Source organism: Oryza glaberrima, chromosome 7, assembly GCF_000147395.1.
Source record: "Oryza glaberrima chromosome 7, OglaRS2, whole genome shotgun sequence".
Classification (NCBI taxonomy): Eukaryota; Viridiplantae; Streptophyta; class Magnoliopsida; order Poales; family Poaceae; genus Oryza; species Oryza glaberrima.
In genome coordinates this window covers 8,588,135-8,610,387 of record NC_068332.1, presented here as the reverse complement: position 1 = coordinate 8,610,387, position 22,253 = coordinate 8,588,135, and the positions used below count along the sequence as shown (strand labels likewise).

Sequence of the window (22,253 nt, the reverse complement as noted above, 5' to 3'; positions counted from 1 at the left end):
CCGAGTGTATTATGCAAATTTGCAATCTTTTAGACTTTTACTCATATTATCTTTTCTTAGCGATAATGTTCTTACGATCATGTGGTACTGTAGACCTACGTTTTGATACACATCGTACGTGACGATATCTTTCTTTTCAAACGCCGCCCTTCGCTCACGCGTTGCACAAGTTGCACATTACTGTCAGTATGAGAGTCACCGCAAAAGAAAAAATAACAGTGATGAGGTAACTCCACTGATAAATTAACCCTCTTTTCCACTACTACACAACTGTTAAATCGTACCGTCCTATTTTTTCTAAAACACTGTATAAACACAGATGTCCACAACACGCGTACAGTCACCCCTATGACACACCCTATCATTATGAGCACCTCCGCAAGACTGAGCCGGCATTTATTGATACTGACCAAGTCACCACATGTGCCTCGTTGTCGATCGGTACGTCGTCTACCACTGAATGAATAATCAGCCGTAAATACGAGCACCCGTATCAAATCTAGAATTTGAACCCGGGTGGACTCGTCCAACCACAAGAAACTTAACCCAGTGGAGCTACGCTCGCTTTGCTCGTACCGTCTATTAATTTCAGTTGAGAAAAGCACTGATAAGGGTGTTCTATCCACCCATACGGCTCACACCCTCTACAAGGAAGAACAGGCACCGATACATGCATCACATCAGTGTTGGTTCATTAAAAAAATCCAACTCAATGCATTAAAAACACCGACACTGTGAGACTTCTGTCGGTTTTTAAATTGATCGGTATAGATGGGTATTGCACTGAGCTGAGCCGATTGAGCTAGCCGGACGATCGATTATTTGAAGGCCAACAAAAATCCTTTCCTGGTTGATCTCTCTGTCTATCTCACTAAATCCTCTCGTTCTCTCTATGGAACTATCGCGCGTCCTCCTCACTATCGTCACCGCTAGGCTGGCTCCCTCTTCTCTTCTCTCAGCTCTCCACATGTGCCATTTGTCTTTCTTTCTCTCTCAATCTAGACCGAGCGAAATGAAGGAGTGGCAGGCTGGCAAGGGAGATCGAGTGGCTTTACGGGAATGGTGAGATCGACTATATTGGCTTGACAGGCAAGTGACTTGGCTCCCATCCCCACTCTCAGTGCGAGCGGATCTAGCCAGTGCAGCCTGCTCAAGCTTACATTTACGATCTGGTGTGTAGTGACCGTAGGAGCTATAGGAGAAGAAGGCGATGACTGAGGGGAGGAGGGAAGAGGAGGGGGAGAAGGCGGCACGATATTGTAAATATTGTTCTTGATAATGGAGAATGATGATTAGTACTGAATCAATGTAATGTTATATGTGATGTAATGAACATGTTTGTATTGATCTTTGAGACCTTATTCGGCTAATCCCTCCCACTAAGGGATTGAGGAGGATTTTTAGGGGATTTATTCCATATATGTTATGGTGTGGAATTATTTCCCATCAATCCCCTCCAATGATCTCTTAGGGATTAAACGAACAAGCCCTATATAAGGATTGATTAGGGGGTATGGATGTGGATGTGGATATCGGGGAGGCGCTTGAAGCATTGGCTCAAATGAGCCGATTCTCCCGATCTGAACTCTTTTATAACCGACCACAAATGCTACCCGCTCATCAATGCCAAAGAGTAGAGCTCTTTGGGGAACCGAAAAGTAGTGCTTGTTGGAAAACCAACACTGATTAATCTTCTCAACAAACATTAATGAAGGTTTATGTGGCAGTGTTTATTTTTTAAGAGAGAACATATTGTAACTTTTTTAAATGCGCGCAAAACGAACCTTGCCTTTTCCCATAGCCTTAGATAAAATAAATATAATTAAGTATTTGGATAGACGAACAAATTGTTATGTAGCAACGAAGTGAGTGTAACCCAATTCATTAGGTTTCTTGTGGTGGAATCAACACACCTGAGTTCAAGTTCTAATTTTTAGATACAGGTGCTCACATTTACGGCTAATTATTTTTTCAGTGGTAGACTGTATCCATTGATAACAAGGTGTCCATACTGACTTTGTCAATCGCAAGATTTGTCAGCTTAGTTTTTTCGAGATGCTCATAGAGGTAGGGTGTATGTATGTGTGTTCATAGAAATAAGATGAGTGCGCGCACACTGTGAGTACTTGTATTTGTATAATGTCTCTAAACAAAATTGTTATATAGCAAGAACAACACGTACTCACTACAAGATTCCTAATTTTTACCAAGGGTGTTTAAACCGTCGGCCACCTATTAAAACTATCGGCCATACATATTACTGAGTGTGAACTGTCGGCAACTTCCCCTCAGCCACATGTGGTCGGTAATTGATCATATTGCTGAGGTACCCTCGGTAACTATGTACCCGAGGGCTTCGTCCCGAGGGTTTACGGTCGGTCCTTTTTTCAGAGACCACGCATGGTTCTTTCTTGCCAACCACATTTCCCGAGCGTATACCGTCGGTTATTCATTGAGTGACAGTATAATATACCGTCGGCCTTATTCTCACCGAGAGGTTTATTTTCCCGTCAAATTGTGATTACCCTTGGCAATTTAGTAACCGATGGTTCTACAAGCCTTCGGAAATAGTATTTGCCATAGGTTTTTATATACCGTCATCCATTCGTTACCCTCGTAAATAGTATTGCCGAGAGGTTATTTAGGTTACTTGAAAAAGAAAATCAAACCCTCGGTGATTTGATATTTTCTAAAAAAATGCAAATTTAAATTGTACCCATTTTTAATTAATCTTATAAAAGTGACTTACTGCGCATAGTTACATCAAAACAAATTTCAGCTTAATTAATCCATAAACAGATCCACGGGAAGTTCAACCATAGATATATAACCAAATTGTTCAAAAATATTTATCATCCATCACCATAGCAAAACTAAGTAATTCCTGACATGTCTTGCATGAAAGACTTTAATTGAAACAAGTCTATAACATTTAAAATAAGATAGACTAAGAGAAAATTCTCTAAACTGCAAGGGTGGTCCATCTTCTACATAAGAAAAAGTAAGCTTCATAAAATTCATGGTCTCCATGTTCGCTTTTAGATAATCCATAAATCAATATCTTCATGGTCGCTTTCAGACATTCCATAATCCCCATCAGTGTCATCACCATTGCCCTCTCCTTCAGGAATCTCATTTCCTTCCCCAAGATCAAAATCATTGTCCTCATAATCAGGAATCTCATTTCCTTCCTCAAGATCAAAATCATTGCCCTCATCTTCACCAATATCATTTCCTCCCTCTTGATCAACATCACTATGCATATATGATTGTATCTTAAACATTAGGTACTGCACTTTATTTAGATAATGTTAGGTATTGCACTAGAGCAAATTTTTATTCGCTATCACAAGAATATTTTGAAAGAAACTTATTTTCTACTTGGTCATGTTGATATTCAGCCTCATGATGATCTGGAGCAGACCCAACATCTTTAGTTGAGGAAGCCTACAATTTTGAAGCAACATCTATATATTATGCTACGAGTGTTTAGAAACACAAGACACTAACATCATTTGAAACAGAAGTCAAGATGAGTAAACCACTTTTAGTTGCTCTCATGTATACTATCGATATCATGGCATTATTTAAATATAGTTAGTTACTAAAACAGGAATGAAAAACTATTACATATTATCGAGAGAGTGAACTAACCAACTCAGGAGCATATTGTCTCACAAGGGTTTCATAGTCAAGTCCACCTTTAGCAGCCAATGCCTGCAAAGTTACAAAATCAAGGCCATGGTTCTAATAAAAATTAAGTAAATGCTTGTTTTTGTATCCAATTTATAAAGAACAAATCATACCCGCACAACACACTCCAAGCCACGGTAAGAAGCATTATCTCTTTCCAAACATTTAATCTTCTTTTGTTGATAAATTTCTCTTGCAGAGACACGTGATGGTGGCGGTGTCACAGCCCTCTTCCTTGACTTAATTGCATCCTTATCTTTATTGCTAATTTCCTCATTAGCAATGGCTAGCCTACCATGTGGCATTCGACCTGTACTGTTGTAAATAACATTGGCATCTAAGTCAGGCTTCTCAACTTGCCAGTTTGGTCCATATTCTCTTTCCATTCCTCTTGAAAGACATCCCTTTGTCAAAATTAGAAACCATGCATTAATCAGTGATCCATAATTCTTAAAATTGCAAATATTGTACATATATACGTCAAATGTTTTTCTATGTGGTCTTAATAGCAGAAAACACATGTATTTAGTGTCACAAGGCTGATCAGGCCTCTATACTTCACTAACTAGTAAGAAATTGGAGTTGTCAACTTTCAGGAATCAGACTACATAACTATTTCTAATTGCTTATTTGACTTGCAGTTTATATGTTTCTCAATCGAACATTATGTAAATTCATTATAAACTTCTTTTTTCATGCGAGCTGACGATCTAGAAACCATCAATTCATCTTAAAAGATCATTCAGATCACACCATGTGTTTTGGAGGGTTTCTAAATTGGCACACATGGAGGAGTTCCTGATGAAAATTTCGAAAAATAGGAGGCAAGTAGCATCTACGTCTAAGTCCAAACTTAAGCTAGTAATTGATCATGAGAGGTTCAACATTACTGAGGTTTTGGTTCTCATAATTAAGCAGCAGTCTTTAAAAAGTAAAATTACAGAGCTTATCCAAGCTTCTGCTGCCCTCTGGTTGCATAGCTGCTCATTTTTTCCTTGTTGCATCCTGTGTGTGTGCTGCCAAGCAGCAGCAAGTCCTTGCTGCCCACCTTTTGTATGTTGCTGCATTACAAATAAATTAGTATATGCAACGATTTTATATAGGAACAAGCTCTATGGATTGCTACAAATTAACAAGTACCAGGTACTGCTTTGTAGCGACCAAGCCCCGTGACCTGCCGCATTGGTATACAGTATCACCTCCAGCTAACCTGTTTCTCTTCCCATTTAAAGATTTCTTCCTAAATTCAGGTGTACTCCAGTGCTCACAAAGTAAACGCCAACCCTCTTCAGTAACTGAAAAATCCTTTGGTTTAGCAGAAACCAAAGCTTGCACAGTAGGCCAATGGTTACCATCCTCATCAACATCCTCTGCTGGTACTTTGCCTTTTTTATATAACTTGTTGGTAGCTCTTTTCTTCTCTTCGAACAGCACCTGTGGCACTTTCTTCTTGAAATTTTGCTCCAAGACTTTATCAGCTTCCACTTTGTCAGTGGGATCACATTTAAAACGATACTGCCAAATCAAGCAAGAATAATATTATTTTTCCACGCTGTTGAGACTATCACAAATATGAGGAAAACTTACCCAAAATTCTTTAAGAACTCGGTCAGCTGGTGACATTATTCTTTCATTTGTAGACCTCTTGTAGTCCCTCCAAGTAAGTGCAGGTGTCCTGCATTCTACGAGACCGAAAGCACCAGGATAGAACTTACGCAATAGTGCACCTTGCACTGTTGATGGTCTACGAGATGAGATATAAGGATACACTTCAAAAGCGCTACAAACAGAAAGTAAAATATTAGTATATCCACAAATTCGTTCATCCATATATATTAGCTCTGTTTTGTAATAAAGATTTTTGTTAAGCATGCACTTGAAGAAGTTGAAATGAAATTTATGTAAAACTTACTCTCCAGCTGGGACTATTCTAGGACGATCAGCCTCCTCCAGTCTATCACCACACCCAGTCCTTGCACAGGTGTTGGACTCATCGTCTTCGACATTGGTTGGCGAAGACCCTCCATTTCCTGCTTGAGCACTGGAAGCTGATCCTGTTTGCCTTGATGATCCCTCACTTTGAGGTTGAGGTCTATGTCTTAAGCGCCCGCTCATCCTACAAGTGTGAGATGGTAATTAGTATAGTTGTATCACAGTGAAGCACTGCACAGAAAAATAATGAAAATAAAGAAACATGGTACTGACCTTCTAGAGTGAAAACAAATTAAATAGCTGATTATATAATAGAACATAGTACTACAGGAAATTAGCATGACACTTAGGATAAATTTGCACCAAAGTATTGATTATATAATACCATATATTATTAAAATAAATTATCAGGATAACTCAAATAAATTTGCACCAAATTAATAAAGCTATGAAAAAAATAAACTCAATAATCATCATCATCATATTCTGAATCATTTCTATTCTCCTCGTCATCATTGTCCTCGTCCTCATCATCGCCATCATCAACTTGTTCTTCAGAACCCTCCTCCCCACCACTTTCATCTGATTCTTCATGGATCTCATCACTACCAATGTTATCTGAAGGTTCCTCATTGCCTTGCTTTTGTAGAATTTCAATTTCATCAGGATCAACCACATATTCAGAATCATTGGTTGACATTATAATCTCATCAAATAAGTTCCCTAAATCTACGACTAAATTTCCCTGCAAATCCTCTTCTTGGTAACAGACATCTTCACTTGGGATGACTAAGCTTCTAATTGGTTGCATCTTGTATACAACCCACCAATCACGCAAGTCTCGCCTTCGGGAAGGATATTGCAGATAATATACTTGTGTTGCTTGATGAGCCATAGCAAATGGTTCAAAGTTTGTTAATTTTGAGGTAGACTTTATTTTTACCATCAATTGATCAAGCCCCTCAACTAAAAGATTATTATGCATTGCATGCTTGTCTTCAGAAAACTTTCTACAAATAAGATATGATTAGAAATTTTGTTTGTAACAAACTATATATAATGAAATTTTCATCACATACTCTTGAAATTTGTCGACCATAGAGCAATTAGTCAGGACATGTAACATCGCAGCATTCAACTCTTGTGGACTAAGGTCTCGAGGCACACCTCTACCATGAAGCATGCCCTATTCCTGGAACACATCTAAGGTGCAACCATCATTTTGCACCACTGTACCACCATTGTTGTATCTATTAGGCTTGTTCCAGGTTGTTCTAATGTCTTTGTTAAAATAAATAGACATAAAATTTGTTGTCTCTTCTACAATATATGCCTCCACGATTGAGCCCTCTACTCTTGCCTTGTTACGAACTTTAAGACGAAGTTTGCGCATACACCTATACATATATTAGAAAATTTTCAATTTAATTGACAAGACAAATAGTATCTAAGCTAGTTAAAGCTACAATACCTTTCAAAGGGGTACATCCAACGAAATTGTACAGGACCACCAACCCTTGCCTCATAAGGAAGATGTAGAATCAAATGTTGCATTGAATTAAAGAAACCCGGTGGAAACATTTTCTCAAGCTTGCATAACAGAACTACAATTTCCTTTTCAAGTCTATGCATTTGTTCTTTATCAATTTCTTTGGCGCACAACTGTCTATAAAAAAAACTTAGTTCAGACAAATCCTTCCATTCTTTCTCTGGAATGAACCCCCTCAATGCAACTGGTAGTAGACGTTTTATAAATATGTGAAAATCATGGCTTTTCAACCCAATAAATTTGCACTGAGATAAGTTCACAGCTTTCTTTAAGTTAGCTGCAAACCGATCAGGAAATTTCAAATCCTTAAACCACTTCATAATGGTCAATTTATCCTCCTCTGTAACACAATATTTTGCCCTAGGCTTTTGCCACCTACCATTGGTACTTTTAGTCATGTTTAGAGTTGGTCGATCACAAATATCAGCCATGTCAAGTCGTGCTTTCACATTATCCTTAGTTTTATCTTGAATATCTAGGCAAGTGCTCAACACTGCCTCTGCAACATTTTTCTCATTATGCATGACATCAATGTTATGACGAAGCATCAATTTCTTGAAGTATAGTAATTTCCATAAACCACTTATACCTGTCCAATTGTGTGTCTCCCCAAACCCTTCAAAGGTATGCTTACCGGTTCTATCAGGAACAAGGCTCATGAGCTGCTTGTATATCTCATCACCAGTTAAGCGCTCTGGGGGAGGATCTAACACTTTTGTTTTCTTTCGAAAACATTTTAAGCTTCTACGAAATTCATGACTACTAGGGAGGAACCTCCTATGGCAATCAAACCAACAAGCTTTATGCCCATGCTTCAACTGAAAGGCCTTCGTACCACCCCCACATATAGGACAAGCAAGTTTTCCGTGGGTGCTCCAACAAGATACTAAGCCATAAGCAGGAAAGTCATGAATAGTCCACACTACTGCAGCCTTCATATTGAAGTTTTGCTTCAAAAAACGATCATATGTGACAGCTCCATTCATCCATAGATCAAGAAGCTCATCAACTAGAGGCTCCATGAAAACATTTAAGTTTTTCCCTAGGTGCTCTGGGCCAGGAATAACAAGTGAAAGAAGAATATTATTATCTTTAGTGCACATTTCAGGTGGTAGATTATATGGAGCAACAAAGACTGGCCAACAAGAGTATGGAGTTGAAGCTATACTAAATGGTGTAAAACCATCTGTTGCTAGACAAAGCCGCACATTGCGTACCTCCTGAGAGAAAAATCAGGAAACTCCTTATCGAATTCCTTCCAAGCTTCCCCATCCGAAGGGTGACCCATAACATTGCTTTCCTCACGAGGCCTTGCATGATATCTCATATGCTTTGCCATGGTCTCAGACATGTACAATCGCTTCAACCTTGGAGTGATGGGGAGATAACGCAAAACTTTCCGTGGGACTCGCTTTGATCTATTTCCTCTAGCCAACTCTTCATACCAAGCCTCACCACAAACAGTGCAGTTTTCTTTATGCTCGTTTTCCTTATAGAAAAGCATGCAATTGTTTGTACATGCATGAATCTTCTTGTATGGCATGCCAAGACTATGCACAAGCTTTTTAGACCTATGGTAATTTTTGGGGAGTTTATTTCCAGCCTCATCTCCTAAACTATCATGTAGTAGATTCATTATTTCATTATAGCAGGCTTCTGACATGTTATTTTGTGTTTTGATACTCATTAGACGTGCCACAATTGACAAACGTGTTTGTCTTGTATTCTCATGCACTGGTATGTCTACTTCCTCTAGCAATCTGTATAGTTCTGCAGCTGTAGGTGTTGGTTCCTCACTCGGATTAACATCATGTGCAACAATTGCATCAGTTAACATTTCATTCATTTGATCTACCGGACCTATATGTCGTTCTGCTTCATCTTCCTCAAGTATTTCTGGCTCACCATGACTAGTCCACCTTTCATATCCTAATTGGAAGCCATAACGGCATAGATGGAGTATCATTTCCTCTCTTGTGCGTTTGTGGCAGCAAACACACTTATTACATGGACAATAAGATTTCCCATCAACAGTAACTTCAGGCAATGAAAAAGCATGGTCTAGAAATTTTTCTAACCCCTGCCTCCAAGCTGTACTAATGGACCTGCCCTCTTTTTCAGAGTACATCCAACCACGGTCTTCCTCCATTAGCAGGTTGCCTGAGTGTATCATTCAAAATTTTATATACTATATTGCGGAAGTTAAAAATGAGTATATATGGGAGTTTTCTACATTCAACAAACAAGGGCATGATTGTGCAGAGAAGAATGATAGTATATAGATTCCTAAAAAAAATGGACAATCTGCAGGGGAAGTAAACTAAAGGACAATAGTACATGTCTTGAAGAATTCTACGGTGCCAACAGGTGTGCATGTAATATGGGAATACTGTGAAGTGAAGGGCAGGTTCGCTACATCCCAGATAAAAGGGAGAAGTGGATTTGGAGATTTGAGAAGAGGAGTATTTTCAGAATTTTTATGACAGAGCCAGCACTAGGCCACCTAGGCGAATAGTAGAGGCCATAGCGCAACATCCACTACAGATCTTTGATAATTATCTAAATTTAGCACATAGTTGTTCATCCACTACAGATCATTGCTAGAAAATTGCACTCAACAAAAATCGAAAATCAGAATAATGGAGAGAATAAGGCCATTGCAGGAAGAAAACTTTGAGGGAGGGAGAGCAGGAGGGAGGGATGACCATACCTTGACGTGGAGTGGTGCCCTCGCGTGTGCCCGGCGAAGCAAATTCTGCCGGTAGGGAGAGGAGGGACCGGCGATGACGTACGGAGAGAAGGGAATTCACAGATTCAATCTAATGAATCAGTTTTGCTACCAACTATTTCAAAGGAGAAAAGACGCAAGAGTTATATATTACTTATCGCGTCGGCGGCGAATTTGCGCGCGTATTATTTTAGGAGATCGGAAGTGGGCGCGAATAAGGAAACCGTCGGCCACACTCTGCGAATTGGAAATTTTTAGGTCGCTAACACGTACTTTAATATTTTGGTGCCTCTTTGTTCAGTGTGCAAGGCGTAGCTCAGCTGGTTTGGAATCATCATATTTATGTGTTGGAGGTCTTGAGTTCAAACCCAAGAACTGAAATATATATTTTTTAAAATTTCGGATTGTATTACATCATGCTTACAAAATAGATAATATTAATAAAATATGGCCACATTTTTATGCTCATGATTTTTTTTGCACAATTTTAATACTATTGAATAATGTTCTCTTTAGTTTGATGTAAATGCATGCCATTTCATAAACTTATCTGGTCAAAGTTATAAACTCTTTTAATGCAAACATACATGAGCATACATGGTTGTATCATGTGAAAAATAATCATATACCATTGCATTTGTAAAGAAATGAGATAATAATTTATGAGATTGGGACGTAACTACAAAGATGCCATGAAGCGGGTACATACAGTGGGCAGGGGGCCGAGTTAATGAAATGGAAAAGGAGAAAATTGGCTATGAGAATAACTCGTACGAAGAGGATATATGAGAATAAAATGGATAAGCATATATACTATATTTGATGCTAAGCACAAGATGTCTTACATATGAAACCAATCAAATTGAAGATAACAACTATGTGGTTAATATGGTAAAGACTAGAGAGTTTATTAATTTATTGTGCCCACGTGTATATACTTCAATTTGATCTAAAATAAAGATTTTAAAAAAACAAAGTTACTATATATAAGGACGTTTGTTTTTTTTTCAGTTATAGCCTACAGTACATATTATATTACATTTTTTAATGCAAATATAGTTCTCTTTGTCACATATTATTGCCAAAGGTACCATTGTGAACCATCGGTAAAGTTATGTCCTCTTGGTAATTTTTTCCAATACCTTCGGTACTTATAACCATTTCCGAGAGGTATATTAAACCCATCGGTTACTAATATACCCCGTCAGTCACTAATAATAATTTCCGAGAGTTATATTAAACCCCTCGGTTACTAATATACCCTGTCGGCCACTAATAATCATTTCCGAGAGTTAAATTAAACCCCTCGGTTACTAATATACCCCGTCGGCCACTAATAATCATTTCCGAGAGTTAAATTAAACCCCTCGGTTACTAATATACCCTGTCGGCCACTAATAATAATTTCCGAGAGTTGAATTAAACCACTCGGTTATTAATATACCCCGTCGGCCACTAATGATAATTTCCGAGAGTTAAATTAAACCTCTCGGTTACTAATATACCCCATCGGCCACTTAAAACCATTTCCGAGTGGTATCTTATAACTCTCACTCACTGATATATCCCGTCGGCCACATGCTAAATAGCCGAATGTTCTCATAACAACCCTCATTAAAATTTTAAACGGTCGGCCACCTAAATCTTCCTGACGGTCTGTAGGATTTTTTGTTTGGACGCTTGGCAAATCTTAGGATTCTAGTAGTGACTACTCGTCTCAACTAGGATTCGAGGAATAGGGGAGTACCAGCTAATATCTCTCCTAGGCAGCTTATATAGTGCACGATAAATTGAGTGCATGTTAACTATTACAAATTTCTATGTTAAATGTTTTTTCGTAAAACATCCATTTGGGAAATATGTTCATGAAAAATTAGTTAGTAGCTAAATCGAATAGCTGATTCAAAATCAGCCAGCTACAAAATAGATGGCACATATACATCTCTGTATTTTCTATATATACATATGCCCAATTTAATTACTTTCTGTATCTCAATACGTTAGATAGTGTGCAAGATTTCTTTTTTTAGGCAGTGTGCAAGATTGCTAGTGTTAATTGATTAGCACCAATTAGCTAGGGTTTGCTAAAACTTATATTTAGGAATATTAGTTCATATTCCGAGTAAAATTTTTATAAGCCTAATTGATCATTACCTTTTGTCAACATCGATGTGTGCCAGAGAGATCTCTGTAAGTTTTTTGGGTTTGGCACATGGAGCGCAACAATGCATTGCCAAAATTACACCCTACCACGAGATACTCGTGCTGCCTGCTAGATCCCAGACATTCTGGAGACAACAGTTTTTACTACTATTACTCATTGTCATTGGAACTGCATATATATGCAATTTCTCACATTATTATCACTCATCTGCTGCATCTTGCTGTTTGGATTGAAGGATATAAATGGAGGGGAGGGGGAAGGAACCTAGAGGAAACTACAGTAAATTTTACTATAGCATACAGTTTGGATTATAGGAATGGAGCGAAGGGAAACTAGCTAGAACCCGTGGTCTCACTTGCTGGAACTTCTCCTGGATAACCTTACACCAATCTTCCAAAAGCACTTGATCTTCTTCCCCTAGCAGGATGCTCCATTTCTATGCAAAGGATATAGATTTATAAATTAAATGGCCTGCAAAAGGATAATTCACGAGTATGTTTTCAAACACCGAATCATTTGTAACCATCCACAACCCCCCAGCGAACTAAATTCATTTGTTTTCTCTACTACTCTATTTTAACACGTACATTCCTTTGTTTTATATTTCTATTTTTCCCTGTTTTATTTTTCTGCTTTCCAAACATATCAATATTGGTCCTAGATAGTTCCCGTTGGCACTGTGAACCGGCACAACAAGTGCCAAAAAGAAGCTACCCATTAGTATTAGTAATGTACTAGTATATACTTGTACACAAGCTACCCATGTGTTTAAGAAATTACAGTACCTGTAGATATAGATCAGCAACATCCTTATCACATATGGTAGTCACAAGAAAATACAACTTAATTAGTTCGTCAATTATATGTTTATTAAGCTAGTCGTCGTTGTTTTAATTTAATTAATTACTCCACGTATTATTATTCATCATCTTCTATCAACCGGGTCAGAGAATTATACCGCTGACACCCACCATCAGTTACAATTAATTGTGAGATGCATGGATCACGCAACACCAGTGCAAACAAGTCAGAATGTCGACACACTAATTGTATATTTGCTAGATCCAGTTGTTCATGAACATATCCATCTAATGTCTTCAATCACATGCTTTGTGTATTTTATCTTCAGTACTAAACATGAGTTGTTTGATTTTCTAATAATTAACAGGGACGACGACATGATGTGAACTGCAAAAATTTGTAGAATAACATAGTGCCATAAAAAATATGACAGTCAACGTTTGCATAAAGTGGACATTGGCAAATCATATATATATATAAGAGTGCCAGGTTTTCTGTTCACTGTTGCGTAAGCTACCGATGCTTAATTAATTTTCAGATTTTTGATGCAGTGGTTAGCGCCTGATCTCTGCCGCCATTACAACATCTGGGCCCCACATTACCATATGCATTAGCCTTGTCTGAAATGGTTATTAGCTTCAGCATCTCACCTTATTGCAGAATATTCCTCCAAAAGAGTATGAAGACAGTCAAATGATCAATTCTACGCAGCATATACCGATCTTGCACTAGCTAGCTAGTTAGTTTCCTCCATAAATAGTTCAAAACGTCATGGGTAACTGCCCAATCAAAAAGTTAATGTCATTCCAACTGAAAAGCAATCAAGAAGTTAATGTCATTATATTCCAACTGAAAAGCACTCTATGAGTCTAAAAGGTACGCATCTTAGAGCAAGTTTAGAGCAAGTTTAATAGTATAGCCAACTACTAGCTCCAATTCATCTATGAGTAAATTCACTGTGTACCCCTGAAAACTCACTCAATCCCTTTCATACCCCTGAAATTTACCCGATCCCTTCTATACCCCTGAAATTTCAATTTGATTCCTTGTATGCCCCCACCGTTACATTTTCCATCATTTCACTGTTACGTTTGGTTGCAAATGTCATTTTTACCCTTGATGCTTTAGGTTTAAATATAAGCTCCAAAAACAATTGAAAATTTTATTTTGAGTGCACAGTATGTGTATTTTATAAAACTAATGAGACTAAATAATTAGTGCAGAAAATTTTGACATAAATTTTAAAAATAAAATAAATGTAATAAATTAAATTTTTTTGTTTGAAATTTTAATAAGACAATGAATTTTTTTATCGGGAGCATTCATGAAAAAAATGTTGTGAACATGGGTAGTTCTATCTTTATATGAATGCTCCTTATTTTTATGACTTCTTTTAAAAAAATAAAAACGTATTTTTTTATTTCATTATCTAAAAATATTTTTTGGGATAAAGAATACATCGCACAACAAACTCATAACTATAATAGTCTCATGCGAGAAGCTTTTATATTTTTAATAATGTAATTCATGAATTTCTTTGTTCATCCAAGGGTAAAATGGTCATTTTTATAGAAAATACACAGTCAACTAACAGTCAACTGACGGGAGGGGTATGCAAGGGATCAAAATCAAATTTTGGGGGCACACAAGGAAGTAAGCAAAATTCAAGGGTATAGAAGGGATTAGGTAAAATTTCAGGGGTATATAAGGGATTTTCTCTTCATCTATAGTCAATCTAATAGCTCATTCATACAATAGTTACATAGTACACTATTAATACCTGGTCCCACTTATCATACACACATTGTGTCTTGGAGTCCGTACTACAGCTGGCTACAAATCTGTAGCCCGCTGCTCTTCTCTCTCCTTATTTATCTCCTTAAAATATGTTTGCAGCTGGTTTATAGCCTGCTATTGTACCTGCTCTTATGCACACAAATATATATTGATAGGAGAGATGTTTATTTTCAAAAAAAATAATTTAGTAATATATATATATATATATATAATCTATAGTAATATATGGTACTTCAAGCAAATTCCCACATTAATAAGAAGCAATAAATAAATCAAGCCATCCATATAGGTGAGAGCTCAAATCAAAATAAGATCTTATATCATGTACGACTTGCAATTATCAATTTTGAATTTCCAAAATCACTAAATTAATACTTTAAGTCAAATACAACTTGATATTTCCCCATCCCAAAATATAGCAAGTTTTAGCCTTGGGTATGGGTATATATTAAGTAGCAGGATAAAAAGAATTGGTTGCCTACTCGGGATGGGTGAGGAATAGGCTCAGAGTAGTTGAGGGTATAATAAAGCTAAAATGATAGTGGGGGTAGTATACGTAGTTTAGTAGTAAAAGTAAACTTTTACAAGTATTTGATTGCTATATTTGGAATAAAATTTGAGTTTTAGAAGTTGGTTATATTTTTGAAAGGAGGGAGTCCTTATTATTCAAATTTCAGAGTTATTGAATAATAAAAACAACATAATTAAGACCCCAAATCAAGTTAAGACCAGGACTTGATTAATTATTTATCAACATACTATAAGGAATTAAATCAAACACGATTTTGTATTTGTTATTTTCAATGGAGCTATTTAATCTAGAAAAGACTAAAACTAAGACTACATACATGGCAACAATTACAACTTATTTATATTTATTAACTGTAAATTCTAGAATTATTAAGTTAAAATTGAAAAGTATTAAGGCAAATAATATATTCATAACTATAATTTAAAAATTTAAAATTATAATACAATTAAGTTAATTATATTGTCCTTGAGTAGAACTTCCAGTAAAAAGCACTTGCAAAGTATGCACCAACTTTTTGTCAAAATATAAGCATTTCTAAAATTTTTTGTAGAAGTATCTTTATGGTGGTCACTACTAATTCTACTACTAACAATTAAGATGACAGTGTAAATAGATATGGTCTATTGAATTAGAAAAGATGAACGGTTTATATTGATTTCTACTACCGTTTTGAACTATTTCTTTTCATATTGATTAAGATGAAAAGGAGGGTGAGAAAATGGTTGTGATTGATTAAGGCGAGTGAGCATAGGAAGAAGTTGTTATATGGTGAGTGAGCAAAGTGAAGAAGTTGTTATATTCTTAAAAAAAAATTAAATATTAAATATTAGAAGTTGCTATATTTTAGAATGTATGGAGTAATTTAAATAGCCGATTTAGAGTAATTAATAGAAAAAGTTGCCAGCACAGCCTTGCTAGCTGCCAGCTTCTACCTGCGGCTCCACATCTCCCTCCTGCCCCCAAACATGCATGGTTGGCAGCTTCGTTGTCATCGCTGAACCACATACCTAACTTGTTCATCACCATCAAGGTACACAAGAAGACAATGGCGATGTGACTCTGCATTGGCTTAAATTTTGTATGAATCTGGTGAAAAGCATGTAGGCCATGCAGCAAATGCATATGCAGAAACAAATCATTCATGGAGAGATGCAAGATTATTTTTTTTGCCCAGCTACTAGTCGCTGATGAGTTGCATCTGCCTGTCCTGGAGTGTCTCTCCCTCCTGCCAAAGTTTTTAATTAGGCACCCAATGCACTTATCAATGGCACTGACCACTGATAACAGGAAGCAACAAAAGTGTGTAGGGACAGGCCGGCAGATCCATGCTGAAGAATCTTTACTCAAAAGCGACCTGCAAAATGGCAAGGAAGGATTGGAATGGGGTGATGCAGGCAAATGCAATTGTGCAACTCTTTTTTTTGTCAGGATAGGATTAGAGAAAGGGCCAAATGAGATGATAGGTCAGGTAGATAGCCATACAGGATATATGTACAGTACTAGAAGGATAGTACAGTGATGGGTCGTAGAGATACGTACATTGTCAGAGATCTGGGCTTGTGCTTGCATTTGGCACTGTGTGAGATGGCAAGGAGGCATTTTTGTGATTCCGACGTGTGGCCAGCTTTGCACTTATCCAGCTTTGTTCTTTCCAATCCATCACATCCCTGCAAGTGTGCATCAACAAGAGAACGTCTGGTAATTAAAGAGTAAATTTGTTTCTTTGGTGAATAAGTACTTTGTTATAAAGAGTGCTCTCACATGTGTCGAAGTGTGCAGTAAGGGCAACCAGTTCCCCATTTTTCTTGAGAAGTAATGCCAACCAGAGAATTTTGGCTACCTGCAGTGAAAAAAAAAATACCAGAAGTCATCAGAAGAGATCTGTATTTTATTTTAGAAAGAATTACAATGTTATTTTTTAAAAAATTACAAAGTAAGAAAGGACTTTCCCATCTTCCTGTTTATTTTCCATGTGCAGTAATTGAAGACCTGAAAATTATCACTCAATAACCAGGTACACTACCTATTGGAAATTTGGAAGCAAACTGAGAAGCCTGTAGTTTACTTGTTGGCATCTTTCATGAACCTGACTTGATACCTTGACTACAAAGCCTAGTAGTACTTTGTTTCTTGTATTCATGTGAAGATTGGACTGCACAGTCTGTAGATGCCTTTCAAAAAGTTCAGAACATACGAGGTGGATCATCAAGAATCAGATGCAATTTTAGTGCAATGCTACAACCATCAAAACAACCTACGGATAATTAAAGGATGAAGTAAATCCTACCTCTGGCACCCATCCATCTTGATGATAATTTAGATTATTACAAATTAAGATAACAGTTTTGGAAAATATTTCAATATGATCTTCAACTCAGATAATCTCATAAATATGAAGAAATGAACTGAGCTGATATACAGTTGAAGTCAGTATCTATGAATGTTTGGAGGATATGAGCTGCTTTTACAACGACGATACTAACACAGTAGGAGAGGCTCCTACTGTTTTCTTGTAAATAAAGGACGATACTAACTGCGGAATATTAGACTGCCTAGTGCCTCCAGCTATTTGGTGCTAAACAGTAAGTGATTTCAGCCTAAATTCAGATAAGCGACCCCTGTCAGGAAGGAACGACAGGCCCCCTGGGCAAGGAAGCAAGATTTGCTGATTGTTGGATTTCCTGTCATTGATGTTTCCATTTCATGAAGCTTCCTTCATTCTCTTGACAAACTCAAAAAATTCAGCAACTTGTAGAGCATAGGTTACATAAAAAGGAATGCATAGATATTATCATATCTTAATATCTTAAAACTTTTACATAGGTTACATAAGCAGATACTATAAATCTTAATATCTTAAAACTTTTAAGATATTAAGATATGATAGTATCTGCTTAAAGTGCATAGGTTACATAAAAAGGAATGCATAGAACAAAAACAAAAATGAACAGATTCTGTCAGGGAAAAGGCATTAAGGGGGAGTTTGGTTCAGAGCCACACCTTTGCCATAAGTTTAGCAAGTAGATTTGACCCTAGCATTTGCTTCGTTGCAACACTGAGTCACTGATCATTAAATTGTTCTTCATGTTGAGTTATGATCCAAATTCATTTGCACTTAATAAAGGCCAGCTTCTGCCATAGTGGAGCGGAGGCCCGTCGCCGGGAGGCTTGGGCCGGAGCGAAATGGATTGTCATCCCTTTTAGGGTTCTACCATATATATACCTCTTGTAAGCCACCGTGCGGCGATGTAACCTCACCCCAGATATAGTGAAGATATTTTGCTAGCTGGCGTCCGTAGTTTTTTCTCTCCTGTTTTGGGAGGGTTTTCACGTTAAATCTCGTGTCTTCTGTGATTGATCTATTGTTTTTTATCGTTTGTTCGCTTATCATTTCCTAACACTTCGCAGTGGTTAATCTTCAAAATCCTTAAGTTCTACACCAACATTAACAATGTTGAATGACACAACTTGCAACCGGTGTTGTAATATAGGTTCTTCATTCCATTTTAGAGTGAAATTAGAGATGATGGGCAAGGATGTCCCCTCAATTTCAGAATGAACAGGCCACATTATCAGACCTTAAGTAAATACGTTTTGTTCTGCCAGACAATGTAATTTTGCTTTGGAATTATTCAGTTCACAAACATATGGCTATAAGTGGCTGCTTCAGAAATTATAAGAACAAGGCTACTGGCTGAAGAACACATGATTGGTACATTGTTCTTCAGTTACCAACCAGGAATTCAAATCAAATAGAGTCTGAGCTGAGGAATCTCGTGAACCATTTACGAAATAACAACACTCATCGTCTGTTTGTTAATAATATATCGTGAGTTCATGACACTGGAGAAAATATTAATATTTTTTACCCACATACTTTCCTTGTAAATTTACTATCGTTAGACCACGCGACACTAGGACGGTTGTACATTGTGAACCAAACACAATGAGGAGATGGCTGGACACTGACAGGATTCTTTAGGGAAGAAATGGGAGGAAAGATGAGAATGAATTTGTTTACTCTTTATTTGCTTTAGCACCTAGCAACTTATCCCCAGCTAGCTAGCTACTTATAGCAATGAACAGTGAACAGTGAGGTTTGAGGGCACACAGCACAGGAAGCTAATGATCACTGTGAGAGAAGAAATCAAGACATTCGATGCAACTACTTGAGTTTAGACTTTAGGGTGACTGAATCACTTAGCTTATGAATTTTCATTTCAGCCATAAGACAGAATTTACAATGCGAAAATGTAATGCAACAATTCATGCAAGGCAGACCATGGGATCAGACGAATACATCTATCTCCATTAGTTCATGTTTGACGGTATTTTGTACATAGTTATGAAATTTAACCACATTTATTATATGTAAATGCCCATACTTCGTTACGGGATCAAAATTAAAATTGTTATACAAGCGAAAACCGAAAAAATTGATACACAATATATAGGTTAAGAAGGTTGCAGTTGGTTATATAAGGAGTGTTTTAGATGATTAGCTCAAAACTTTCAAAGCAAAAATCGATTATATGTGGTAATTGTCAGATGCCACATGTACATGGTTCTCAATTCAAAACTTTTTTTTTTAGCATATTACAATGGCATAGTCCGCCACCGAGTCCAGGTAGTTTCCCGCCTCGATACCTTATCCACCTGGGTTCAAGTACTTAGCATGGATGTTTGTATTTATGGCTAATTATTATTTCAGTGTAGTAAAACTTATTTATGGATACAATGTTTCAATTTATTATGGTATTTACAGGTTAATTAACCCAAACCATAATGGGCTCATACGATTCCAACTTTCAAGGAATCAATCATACCTTGGCCCGGAACGATTAATTAATTTAGGACGGAATAAGTTCACCAATCGTCCCTAATTTTTGTGTTGAATTTGTTTCATAACCCTTATCTCCAATAACAAAAATCTTCACCCCTATACTATACAAAACCGTGCAATTTTGGTCCCATAGGTTTTGCTGACGTGGCATTCTAGTCAGCGAAAAAAACATGAGACCCACATGTAAGTGAGAAGAAAAAAATGTGGGATCCGCATCTTCTTTATTCTATTTTTCTTCTTCTCTTTTCTTTTCTTTCTTCTCTTCCTTTCTTCTCATTTCTTCAGCGAGCAAGGAGAGCGCTAGCGGCAGAGGGGGCAGAAGCGCCCGGTGAGCCTGGGTAGGAGGGGGAGGCGGCTGGTGAGTCCGTCCAAGCTCCACCGCCGCCACCAACACCGCCTCGAGCGTCTTCTCTTCTTTTCTTCTCATTTCTTCAGCCAGCCTAGGAGGCCGACGACAACAGAGGGGGTAGAGGCGGCCGAAGAGCCTGGCCGAGCACCGCCGCCGCCACCGACGCTACCTCAAGTGTCCACCGAAGCTGCAGCTAACCCCACCCACGTATTCTCGGCGGAGGCGGCGGTGAACGTCCACACGGCGGCCGTCGCACCGCACCACACTCGACTACCTCATTCCGCTGCTAGCGAGCCCATTCTTCTGGGCCGGTTTGGGGAAGGCGGTTTCTCGGCGACGAAGTTGTTGAGGCCAATCGCGCCACCGGAGAATCCACCGGCGGAGGATCCGGAGGCGAGCTCCTTGTGGATGCCGACCTCGCCGTTGCAGAGTCCCCAATCACCAACAAGACACGAGTGTGGGGCCAGGCGGAAGCGAGGGAGGAGCTCGTCAAGCCAGTACGCCACCGCAGCCGCTGGCGGTCCCGTCATCCACCCTGCCGGCACTGGCATCCATGATGAGATCCCACTCTAGCTCGTGAAATACGGGCGGGAGGCCATGGTGCTCGAGGCGGCATGAGGCATCGATGGCAGGGCGAGGTTTGGTTGGGATGTGCAGGCCGGGTGGTGGTGGAGGGCGATGAGTTCGCAAGCGACCGAGGGAGCCAGAGCTGCCACTGTTACCGGTGCCGTCCTCCTCAGCGGTCACTGCCGGTTGCCCTTCCACACCGCCCGCCACTGGCCGCTACCTGATGAGATGGGCACAATGTGGAGGGGGAGAGAGAGAGGTGAAGGGGTGACTCGTGAAGAAAGGTAAGGGTCACTGCCAAGTGGATTCCGATGCCACATTAGCAAAAATCGAGAAAATATGGTCTATACTGCCAAGGGACTTATTTTGAACGGTTTGGAACACTTTAGGGGTTGATATTTTAAGTATTGGGAATTTGGGATGTTATATAGACTCGATGTGAAGTTGAGGGATTACAAGTGAACATACTCCATTTAGGACACCCTCAGCTCTGAAAAATTATAGCAGCCTGTTACAAAATATGCCAATCCAGCCCGTATGAGGAGGGACAGAAACAGCCCAATTACTCTGAAAAATTGTAGTAGCAGCCCATTTAAAAAAACAGGCCAATCCAGGCCGTATGAGGGACAAACAGCCAAATTAATGGATGTTGATCATGAATTCATGATTCACACGCCTTTTTTTGGGAAAAAAAATAGTATGGCACCCCATGCCACAAAGCATGCGTGGCACCCCTATCAAGATCTTACCATCTGGCGTGCACAAATCTTGGAGCACTGATCTACCTTCAAAACTATACTAGGGCAAAAACTAATTAACAGGCTATCGCTAATCTCGCGCGCGAGGAAGGATGGCGGCGGCGATGCGCGTGACGGCGACACACGGGCAGGAAACGGATGGCGGTGGCGACGACACGACGACGTGCGTGCAAGAAAGGGCGGCCACTGCCGGCAATGGCGACGCGGACGCACGCAGCAACATGGCGGAAATTGACGGATCTAGCGCTGCCCAGATTGATCGCGTGGCAGAGGTGGTGCGGGTTGATCGATCATGACTCAAGGTCAAACTTCGCTGACGATGCCATGAAAGACCAAGCCACTGCACATCATCAGTTCAGTTCAGTTCAGTTCAGATGATGAGAATCTTGAAGATTGCATGAATGAAGAAAATGATTAGTGTGTGAGATAATTTTGATTGATGTACTTTGAAGATTGCATGAATGAAGAAAATGATTCAGTTTGTGATTCAACAATTCCTTTTATCACAATATTTCATTAATACTCTGCTTTATGTACAAA

General features: G+C 38.6%; 1 protein-coding gene across 1 annotated transcript; it reads right to left on the bottom strand.

Moving 5' to 3' along the window:
- Positions 1 to 6,088: 6,088 nt before the first annotated feature.
- LOC127780153 (phosphopantothenoylcysteine decarboxylase subunit VHS3-like) lies at positions 6,089 to 6,520 on the bottom strand. The gene has a single exon (XM_052307110.1). It carries the CDS (start codon positions 6,518 to 6,520, stop codon positions 6,089 to 6,091), a length of 432 nt encoding a protein of 143 aa, XP_052163070.1.
- Between the last annotated feature and the right edge of the window lie 15,733 nt (positions 6,521 to 22,253).

What these genes read in the sequence shown, in the direction of transcription:
- LOC127780153 (XM_052307110.1), bottom strand. Translation starts at nt 6,520, where the DNA reads ATGGCTCATCAAGCAACACAAGTATATTATCTGCAATATCCTTCCCGA.